This window comes from Nelumbo nucifera, chromosome 3, assembly GCF_055504915.1.
Source record: "Nelumbo nucifera cultivar China Antique chromosome 3, China Antique-T2T, whole genome shotgun sequence".
NCBI classification, from domain to species: domain Eukaryota; kingdom Viridiplantae; phylum Streptophyta; class Magnoliopsida; order Proteales; family Nelumbonaceae; genus Nelumbo; species Nelumbo nucifera.
The window spans coordinates 31,992,209-32,003,784 of record NC_142651.1 but is presented as its reverse complement, the minus strand read 5'-3'; the positions used below and the strand labels follow the sequence as shown (position 1 = coordinate 32,003,784).

At 34.9% G+C, this 11,576-nt stretch overlaps 1 protein-coding gene across 1 annotated transcript in view; it reads left to right on the top strand.

Annotated features, from left to right (window-relative positions):
- The first annotated feature begins 1,932 nt into the window (after nt 1-1,932).
- OVA2 (tRNA synthetase class I (I, L, M and V) family protein) overlaps nt 1,933-11,576 on the top strand; it is a 102,797-nt gene continuing 93,153 nt past the window's right edge. The window contains exons 1-5 of the mRNA XM_010250165.3: nt 1,933-2,199; nt 3,693-3,885; nt 4,079-4,233; nt 4,413-4,514; nt 10,611-10,680. Coding sequence (XP_010248467.1) covers nt 2,161-2,199; nt 3,693-3,885; nt 4,079-4,233; nt 4,413-4,514; nt 10,611-10,680 — 559 coding nt within the window. The 5' untranslated portion in view covers nt 1,933-2,160. The remainder of the gene's footprint in view (nt 2,200-3,692; nt 3,886-4,078; nt 4,234-4,412; nt 4,515-10,610; nt 10,681-11,576) is intronic.

Here is an 11,576-nt window from a genome sequence, read left to right as displayed (position 1 = left end):
TTCTATTATTATATATTCATCATATTAAACAAAAAATAAATGTGAAAATAAGAATTACTTTTATCGATAATGAAAATGGAATACATGATTTAAAATCAACAAAAAAAGTAAAATGGTTTTTCCATCCAAGTGATGGGTTAGTGGTTAAACTATCCATGTCAATTGGATGTTATTATTAAATAATAACATACATAAAATTCTAGAAAATATAGAAATTTATCGATAATTTTGGGTATATTCTATAATATTATATATTCATTGTATAAAAAAGTGTGATTAATGAAATTAATTTTCATTAATGATAAAAATGGGATAAAAATTATGATAAAAAATAAAGAGCATTAATGTCTAACACATGACCCCACTAACCATGTCAAATGGTTCAATGGTTTAATTAGATAGGTTATTGAAGGCAAGTGGTTTGGTAGGGATACAAATAGATCGAGTCGGATTTGAATCATTGTATATTTGAATTCGATTCGATCTGAATATCTGATCAGATCTCATAAATATTGATTCAAATACGAATCTGATCAATATGTTGGATATCCAAATCTGAGACGACCCAATTTAATTAAAAAGAAATTATTAAAAGAAAAATAAAATATAATAGTTAAAATAAAGAAAACAAAAAATATAAGTATTTTTTCAACTATTTTCATCGTGTAAGAAGTTTACAAAAATGCAATATAAATAACATATTTATAAATAAATAAATAATAAATAACATATATATTATATATAAATGATATATAATTGATTTGACCACAGTATTAAAAGCCAATACTCAAACAATATATTGGAATATTTACTCTTGGTAAATAAGTAATTTTTATTATCTCATAAATTAAATAATAAAAAATAAAAAATATAATTTTTTTTTATAAATTTTATAGAAAAATGTGAACATGCATTAATATTATATGTTCTTAATATTAAACAAAAATATGTTTGAAAAATAAGAATTGTTGTTAGTAAAGATAGAAATGGTTAAAATACAAATAAAAAAATGAATTAATGTCTTAATCATAATCCATTTTCCTAGTTAAATAGGATAATGGTTCAACCAATAAGGTCATTTGGTTGCTGACTATTAATCATAATCCACGTACAATGCACATACACTTTTACTAGTTATTTTAAATGTTTTAAGTTGAAGCAAAAAAATGTGCATAAGAATTAAAGCAAAAGACCATTGGTCGATGGGATTAGTTGATGGGTTTTTACACCTAAAATGGTTAAAGACCCGTTGCCCAATTGTTAATTTCGGGAGTCCAATGGTTAAAGACATGATTCATTCAGAAAATCAAAAGAATCATTTATGGCGATTCTTTATAATGATGGCAAACAGGGCCTTAGCTTCTCATCTGATGTATGTTTCGCCATATTTCTCATATTGGACCTTGATTTTATCCCTCAGTGTATCTCTAATTTTGCTTTCCTGGATTATCAAGCAAATGTACTCTACTGTGTTTGGTTTCAGTGCAAATTTATTTATACTAATACAAATGTATAGGGGTGCAAATGTAAAAAATGCAAATTATTGTTTAATTTTGTTTTGGATTTTACTTTATTCTGCTTCATGTCTTAATTTATTTTATTTGTACTTCAATCAAATAAAATAAACTAAAATTTGAAACAAAAATAGGTTAAAATTTACACTCAAATCATTTGCACTGCCATGGTTTTACATCATTGCAAATTTATTTGCATTGCAACCAAACACAGCTATAATTTCTTCACTAAATTATTTTGCATCGCCTTATTTCCCAAAAGAAATCCAACTATTAAATGGATCAGGTTTTCTGGTCCGACTGGTTTCGTTATCACGTGGACCCGACTTAGTTAGATCGGATTTTGAAATCGAGTCGGATCAGAATCCGATTCATTTGCAGCCCTACGTCCACGGTCCATCTCTCAGTCTCTCACTTCATCCTTCTCACTTCTCAGTCTCTTCCGTCAAATCCCAACCTCTCCGGTTCAATCTCATGCTAAAGACTATGATTGTCTCTCGTTGCTTGACGACACTCAAGCTCACTGGCACATCGTAAGTCCGTAACACAGTCACTAGACTCGCAACTCCTTAAACACATACCACCGGCGTCGATTGGAGCTAGCAGCGGCAAGCGGCATCCGGCTGTTGGGTGTTGCAGCAGCATCATGTACGCCGTAAACTGGATGACACCACCGCAAGCAATGGTTATCTTCATTGAACGTTATATCTATTATCTAATTTGGATACCAGTTTATCATATCGATGAATGGATTTCTTTTGCAATAGCAAATAGGGCTAAAAGAACCATTTTTGAATGGATATAACAAATTATATAACTTTTCGTTCTGACTGTACCATTTTACAATCAATGAAAACCTATTTACCGAATGGTGTTGTTAAATATTAGTGCTCTATTCCCATTCATCAAAAAAAAAAAAAGTTATCTATACCTTCGTCAAGACAGGAGCCCATTGCGTCTAATAGTGATAGAGTCTGAGTATGGGATGAGTTGAATTGCTACTAATGTTGGAAAGATACCTAGGTTAGAATTAGTATTAGAATCATAAAAGGATCTGCCATAGCCATATGTTATAGCCTCTGTTTTGATGTTTTGGTCGTGTACTATATCTAAGTCCTTATTTTACTCTGATTTCTGAAGTGTACAAGTCTATATGTTTCAAAGTTATCCTTTTCGAACTGACATGGTATCTGAACCGGTTCAGTGCTCTGAATACTCATTTTTTTTCATGAATACTCCTTTTTTGAGTTACATTAATCTCTTCTTTGTTGGTGCAGTTTGCATGAGTAAACTCTAATATTTCCTTTGCTGTCAAATATGAACTTGTGCAACCTATTTTCTGCCCAAAAATAGCACCTGAACACTTTCTAAGTTGGATTTGTTTCGAACAATGTCTCTCTTATTTTCTTTTGAATTGAAGACTTGTATTTTGTTGCACTTCTGCATTGAAGTATGCTATCCAACTTATTCAGTCTATTTACTTATAAAATGTTGGACCATAATGTTTTGTTACATCCTTTTTTTTGTTTTGATTCTCCGGGGTGACCAGGGTTCAGATATTGGAAACAGCTTCTCTGTATGTGCAGGGGTAAGGCTGCATGCGCTTGTTCCTCGCCAGGCCTTGCATTAGTGGGAGCCTCGTGCACTGGGCTGTCCTTTTATTTGCCTGGCATATTTATTTTTAGAGATGGTTCATTGTTGAATTATTAAATTAGAAGTTTAGTTGTCAAATATAATTGGGTATTATCGGGTCAGACTTGATAGGCCCCATTAATAATTGGTTCGGTTCTGGGTTTGTTATTAGAGACCATATAGGGTCTGGTTTGCGAGTGGTCTGCATATTTTCTTATCAGTTCAGCACCATGTTCCACCCCACCCTGCTCCCGACCAAATCCAACCCATTGACAACTCTAGATGTCAAAGCATGGAAATAGATTACTGTATCCAAACACGTATTCATACTTTTTTACAGTGAAATGTATGTTTTAAAAACATGTTTTATGAAATGGGTTTTACAGCACAAAGTACATAGCAGAAGCCCCAAATAAGAACAAAATTCTACCCAAACACAACTAAGTTGTTGCACATGTTTAGGTTGCTTAGTGGCTCGATGGCTTCTGAAATGCAGGTAGAGCTGTTCCTTAAACTGCAACTGATGCATTCTCTACTCATTTTCAGGTTTTTTCCCAGAGAGCTTGCTTCTCTAGAAGCAGAAGTACTGCTCTTAGTATTTTTTGTTTTAGGAGCTCATTGGATAAAGTCTCCCAGCTAAATGTCAAATGCTATTCTACTTCTTCTTATGGAGAATTTGATTCTGTTTCAAGGAGAAGATCTCGTGGACCTGTTATGGCTGCCAAAAAAGCATCAGAAGGTACATATATGGTATTTTATCAACTGACAATTGGAACATGTCACACAATTCAAGATGTTTTATGATCTTATCAATTTTGGATACCTTAACTTTTGAAGTGGCAGCTCTTTTTTTTTCTCTTCTTTTTCTTTTATGGGGTCAGGGCTATTCTCATCATACCATTGACTGCTTGCTATGCTTGACATTTATTCAGGCACAAAACAAGAAGATGGAAGGTATAAGCACACGATTGATCTACCCAAGACAAATTTCAGCATGAGAGCAAATGCTAGAGTAAGAGAGCCAGAAATTCAGAAATTATGGGATGACAGTCAGGTTTTCAAGAGAATTGTTGACAGGAATAATGGGGTTGGTTTCAAAACTTTTCTAATTTCCTTTTATAGTATTTACATTAACTTATTTGTTGTCACTGTATTCCTATGAAGTATGAGCTTATGTTTACTGCATTTTAAATTTACTGTAAAAAACTTCTTGTCATTTTGTTATTATTTTTTTGATCAATACTTGTCATTTTGTTATTATGACAGGAGAGCTTCATTCTTCATGATGGTCCACCCTATGCCAATGGGGATCTCCATATAGGCCATGCTTTAAATAAGATTCTGAAGGATATTATTAACCGTTACAAGGTCCTTTTCACTCTTCACCTCAAGCTTTCTCTTATTTTTTCTATGTTTTACAGCTGATTGGTCTTTTTTCTTACAGATCTGATAATCTCTGTGGCATCTAACGACATACATTTTCCTTTCTCAAATAATGACAATATAACAATGATGCACTTGCATAAATAGTTCACACAGTACTGTTAACATTCATTGTATTGACAAATATATACCATTTAAAAAGAGACAGATCAACATTAATCGAATATTTTTTATTTTATGGATGTAGTAAGAAAATTTAAGTACATCAATATAATAATAATAATAATAATAATAATAATAATAATAATAATAATAATAATAATAATAATAATAATAATAATAATAATAATAATAATAATAATAATAATAATAATAATAATAATAATAATAATAATAATAATAATAATAATAATAAATCAATATCTCTCACAAAGAGGCTAGGATATAGGTGGAATATATTAGTATAAGGGATTGTTTTTGAAATATTATGAAGGAATTTATTCAAAGGAAAGAGGAGCCCTAAAACTATTTAGGCCAAAAGTCATCTGTCAAGACTAAATCAAAGAGGAGCAATAAAACTATTTATTTATAGCTACATCATGGCTACTAAGTTCATTTTTAAAATAGTTACCGTCTTGAGTCCAGATAAACATCAAGGCCAGGAAAAAATAGAGTACAGGTCAATAATATGTGCCAATTCCTTTGCAGATGCACTTGGTAAACAAGGGGTGGGAAGAAATCATTTGCTTTGGGCTACTTTTTACTTTTGTTTTTCTTTGGGGGGAGAGTTAAGAGAGTTTAACTCTTCCCACCATTGTACTTGATTCTTATCTTTTAATAAAAAATTTCTGTTATTGTTAAAAAAAAGTAAGAATAACTCATTGGATAAAGTCTTTGATGATCTTTTCTCCTTTTGCTTTTGATGATATTGTGTAGAAATAGGGGGAGGTGGTCTATTCTTCCTCTAAGAAAGTGGTGGTGAAAAATCCATGGAAACCACCTGATAGGGGAGCTACCAATTTCAACTTTGATGGCAGTAATTTGGGGAATCCAGGTCCATTTGGAATGGGTGGTGAGTTCAGGGATGTACATGGCAGAGTTAATGCAGTGTTCTAAGGTCGAATAGGGATTGGAGATTCTTTTAGAGCAGAACTGCTAGCAGCACTTCAGGGCATCAGTTTGGCAAAGCAAATGAATGCCACTAATCTGCTCATTGAAGGTGATTCAAAGACTATAGTAATCTGGTTATCCAATGAAGGGAAAGCTTTGTGGACTTGAGAGGAACTTAAGGAAATTATATGACCGACTTTGAATATGGGAGTTAACTTATTGCCAACCCAGGGAGACCTAGTGAGAGCTTAGAGGACTTGGAGTGGAGGGTGGAAGATAGTGTCTTATTGGAATCTTTGGAAAGAAGATTTGAGGCCCAAGAAGTGAGAAATGCAGTATTTTCCATGGATCGAGCTAAAGCTCCTGGGTTTGATGGTTTTTCGATGGCCTTCTATCAAGATTGTTGGGAGATAATTAGAGAGGATTTGTTGGAGGTTTTTGAAGAGTTCTATGAGAGAGGCAAATTTAACTCGGGAGCAAATGCAACTTTTATTGCCTTGGTTCCTAAGAAGGACGCTCTCCAACCAAAGGATTTTAGATCTATAAGCCTGGTGGGAAGCATGTATAAGATCATCTCTAAGGTCCTACCGCTAAGATTAAAAAAGATCCTCCCGTCTCTAATCTCACCGTATCAAGGGGCCTTTGTAGAAGGAAGACAAATTGTAGATCAAATACTTATTGCCAATGAATGTGCTGGGGTGAAGAGGAGGAGAAAGGAAAAGGAGTTGGTTTGCAAATTGGATCTTGAAAAGGCATATGACATGGTGAACTGGGATTTTTTACTAGAGGTTCTCAAGCGGAGAGGGTTTGGGGAGAGATTGTGCAGTTGGGTAAAGGGATGCATTTCTTCATGTCATTTCTCAATATTGGTGAATGGTGTAGCTAGGGGTTTCTTTCCTGCAAAGAGGGGTATTAGGCAAGGAGATCCATTGTTCCCATTCCTCTTTACCCTAGTAGCTGATGTGTTGAGTGCCATGATTTCGAGGGCCGATGTTAACAATTTGATAAGAGGTTGGAGGATTGGTAGGGAGGAGGTGGTGGTCACACACTTACAATTTGTAGGTGACATCATCTTGTTTTGTGACGGGGAGGAAGGGGAATTACGAAACTTAAAGAGTCTAGTGCTTCAATTTGAAAGGAAGTCCAATCTTAAAGTGAATTGGGGAAAAAGTTGTGTGGCAGGGCTCAATCTAGGCGGAGAGGAGGTGGATTCCCTAGCTAGGATTTTGGGGTGTGAAGTGGGGGGCTGGCCTTTACAGTATTTGGGGCTACCACTAGGAGGGAGCCCAATGGTTGAGAGTTTTTGGTACCCTATAATTGAAAGATTCTCCAAGAGGTTAGCAAATTGGAAGAGGAATTACATCTCTTTAGGGGGTAGGATAACCTTAATCAAGTCAACATTAGCCAACCTGCTAGTTTATTTCCCGTCTACCTTTAGAGTACCAATGAAAGTAGCTAACCAGTTAGAGAAGATAATGAGGGATTTCTTGTGGGAACCAAGGGATACTAAGAAGGATCACTTAGTGAAGTGGGAGGTGGTTTCTAGGAGTAGGGATGATGGAGGCCTTGGGTTAGGAAATTTAAGATTAAGAAACATGGCTTTGCCGGGGAAATGGATTTGGAGACTATCGATGGAACAAGACAGACTTTGGTCTAGAGTGATTGTTAGTATTCATGGATTGGCAGATAACGGCTGGGATGCAGGGCTCGACCCTGGGGCTTCTCAGTGTTCTCCTTGGAAAGCTATTCAAGGTATTTTGCCTCTTATGCTTCCTTATTTCAAATATGATGTCTGTGCTGGAAATAAAGTCTTGTTTTGGGTTGGTGAAAACTCTTTTAGAGATAGATTTCCTTCTATTTACTCTTTGTCTGAAAACAAAAGAAAAGTGATCTCTTCAGTGTTTGTTGATAACTCCTGGGATTTGGGCTTGAGAAGAGGTCTAAGGGATTCTGAAATGGGGTTGGTTGATGATTTGATCACTCAGTTAGGGGAAGTCTTTCTTGATCAGTCTTGTAGAGATAGCAGAATTTGGAAACCTTCCCCTTCTGGTTTTTTCAATTGCTCTTCTTTCTATAACATTTTGCTTCAGACCTCTAACCTTGCAGGGAACTTTCCTTCAAAGGAGGTGTGGTGTAGCCCTGTACCCCCTAAAATTTAGGCCTTCTGTTGGGAAGTGGTACTCCAAAAAATCAACACCTTGGATTTATTGCAGAAAAAGAGGCCAAATATATGCCTCTCCCCTCATGTTTGTTGCCTCTGTTTGGGTTCTGGTGAGACAATTTGACATTTACTAATCATGTCCCTTTGTGTTCTTTATTTGGTCTTGGTTCTCTTCTCTCTTTGGCTACAGGTGGACTCCCTCCTCAAGCGTGGTGAACCTCTTTGATCCAACTTTTTACAGGCAACCAACGGTTCGTGGAAGGATTATGTGAACAACAACTAGAGTTGCTGTATTGTGGTCAGTGTGGGAGGAAAGAAACAATAGGATCTTTAAAGGCAGATGTAAATCCAAGGAAGAGGTTGTGGAAGGAATAACTACTAAGGTTATCCATTGGTTGAAATCCTGTGATCTTTTTAAGGAATTCTTAGTTGAAGACATTTATAAAAGTTGGGGTATTGTGGCATCTACTACTACTTCCAAAGCTATGATACAGGAAGTTTGGTCCCCACCGGCACAACAAAGGGTGAAACTGAACTTTGATGGAAGCTCTATAGGTAATCCAGGCCCATCTGGTATAGGAGGTGTTTTTAGAGATAATGAAGGCAAGATAATGGCTTTGTTTTCATGTTCAATAGGAGTTGGAGATTCCTTAAGAGTGGAAATCTTGGCATTACATCAAGGTGTAAAACTGGCCAAACAGTTGGGGCTACAGCAGATTGAGATAGAGGGAGACTCCAAGTTGGTAATTGGGTGGACGCAATCAGGGCAGCTGGGAATTTGGCAATGTAGACAGCTGATAAGGGAAATTCTTAGCATAACAAGGGAGGTGGGTGTTTGGTTCAAGTGGGTAAGGAGATCAGCAAATGGTTTTGCTGATGCCCTAGCAAAACAAGGGACTGCAAGGGAGAGTCTTTTTTGGGCAGTGCTGTAATGTTTGATGTTTATTGGATCAACCTTTTCTAATAAGGGTTGAATTCTGTATTTCAGGTTAATTTATCTCTAATGAAAGTTATCATTTCTGATAAAAAAATGGGAGTTAACTTCAGTGGGTGCCAAGATTGAACAATAATATGTCTGATTTTTTTTTTTTGGCTAAACAAAGGTTAATTATTTTTGGCTGTTTTGTAATTTGTTATTTTTCTTCTTTGCGGGATAGGTAAGTATATCTAGCCTGTGCTTATTGTACATAGTTCTGTAAATTTGATGCATTCTTAATAAAATTTTCAGTTATCTATAAAAAAAGCCATCTCCATCAGTTTCAGATGGCTATGGAGCTGCCATTTTGTGGGCAATGGTTTCTGGTGTCATCTTTTGGGCTTTGTGAAACAAAAGAAATTGGCATGCATTTGAATAGAACAAAGGCTTTTCTGGGCTTTGCGTGGATACCAGTAATCTCCTTATGGATTGGCCCTTGCATATTGAGTTCTTTTAATAGAAGGGATCTGTGTTTAATTAGACTGGTATTTTGAGTGCAGAGGGTAGTATAATGTAAAGCATTACAGAGTGTACTATGATGCGTGTTTTTTTGTTTTCCTTTTTATTGTCAAGCTGTACACTTGGTAATTTATTTAATTACCTATACAAGGGTGCTTCCTAGGAAATCCAAGGTCTTCGGAGCTTGGTGGTGATCATGCCTACTCTGAACTGAGTGGAAAAGGTGGTTCTATCTAAGCAGGGACATTAGCTTGGTTCATGGCCTCTGGTTGATGTATTTTCTTTGTTACAAGGTTTGGGGTTAAGTGGGATACATAGGTTATTTTTATTTTTATTATTATTTTTTTGATTGATACCAAATTAGCTTTTATCAAATCAAAAGAAGCTTATACAAATAGATGTATCTTAAGGGAAACAATGCACAAGCAATGTGGAAATACAAATATATCTTAAGGGAATTAGAACACCATAGAGGAACTGAATGTTTGGGGTGAATTGTATGTATGGTCCACTATTTTCCTTAGTAAATTTGCATATTCTTTTTTATATGAATAAAACATTGATTGTTATTGATAAAAACGGTAATGGACTGGCTTAGGAATAGATGTCAGGTTTCTTGGCATTTAGTTGGAGAAATAAGATACTTGGCTAGGGACTTGGTAACCGATTATTCATGGGTTCAACAATCTGCAAATGGATGGCTGATACAATGGTGAAACAATGGGTGAAATGGGCTCAACTTTTCTGGGCACAATTGTAAGATAAGTTCTTGAGTAGAAAATAGAAGGGTTAGGTAGCTGAAGCTAGCCTATTTTTGGGAGTTCATGGCATTTGCTGTTTTATTTAATTTGTTAAAATTAATTGAGCCTAACCATTACCAATAAAAAAGAAAAAAAAAAACATTTCATATAGATGAATTCTAAGACCAGCCAATTTGATGGCAGGTGTCTTAATGAGGTTAAGGTTGTAAGTATCATGTATCTACCAGCCACCATCTTTTTCTTATATATTATCAGCCTTATAGTTGTTTCATTTCTCTTGTTTTTTGTTATCTACTTTTTATAGATCTTTTGTTTTCCTTTTGCTATAACTTCTTATTAATCTGAATAAAGAAGAAATCTAGTCGTTGCTTTAATTGCTATGCCTAATTTATTGGTTAGTTTCTTTAATAATGTGCACATAATTTTTTTTTTGAAATGAGTAAGGTAATAATGTGCACATAATTTTTGAAACAAGTATTAGTTGCACTCCTGTTGTGAACTTCATATTTTCATGGTTAGTTATCATTATATAAATATTTCTGCTTGTTTTTTTCTCTTTTCTTCCTCTCACTTTATTGTTTATTATTTATTAATCTTTTTAAAATTTTGTGCAGCTTCTTCAAAATTATAAAGTCCATTATGTGCCTGGATGGGATTGTCATGGTTTACCAATTGAGTTAAAAGGCAAGTGTTGCCTATTTTGTTGGTTTCATTGGCCTTCTGGTTCTTGCTTTGCTGTAACTTCGACAGTTGGTTCTAGCTTGCCTTTACAATAATAATCATCAATTGCAAATGTGGGAAAGAAATTGGTAACTAGAAACTGGCAAATATGTCCCTAAAGCATATACTTTCTTTTCATCAATGTTTTTTCTTCTGTATAATCAACTAGGTAGATGTATATATGCTATAGTAGAAAATAGGTGTGAAAAGAATGGAAGAGATTTTTCAACATAAAAGCTTTACCAATCTTGACACCTAGAAAACCACTCAAGTTAGAAGCTATATCCAGCCTATAAAGTTTGAAATGAGGTAGATACATGCCTCAAAGGGGGGGGGGATAAAATGTAATGTTTATAAAAGGTATGTCTCCTGGGAAGATGGGCATTGGTCTGAAAATTGACCATTATTGTTACTCTTTTTTTTGCATCAGCAGTCATAAAAATTTTGTTAATTGTTAATAAAGGAATGCTGTACATGTAGGAATATGCTATAGCACTCCTAATTTTGGGATAGCTACTGTTATACACCCATTTTTGTTCCTATTTTGTTATATGGCTTACATGCCTTGTTACTGAAAGGTTTATTGTTGATCAGAGAGAAAACAATGCAGCCTATTTTACCCATGGAAATACTTTAAGTTAAGAGACCAGTCAGCTAAAGAAGTAAAACTGGACTACTGGAGCAAATCCTTGCTGAAAGATGAGAGTAGCTATTGGAAGTTCTTCTGTCCCTTTTCATAATCTCCAGCACATTGAGGAAGGAATTAACATCCACAAAATCTGAGATTTAGATCCTGTACCACTGCTAGGCCAAGAAGAAACAACCTTTCTTTTTTTTTTTTTGGATAAATGAGAGTAATT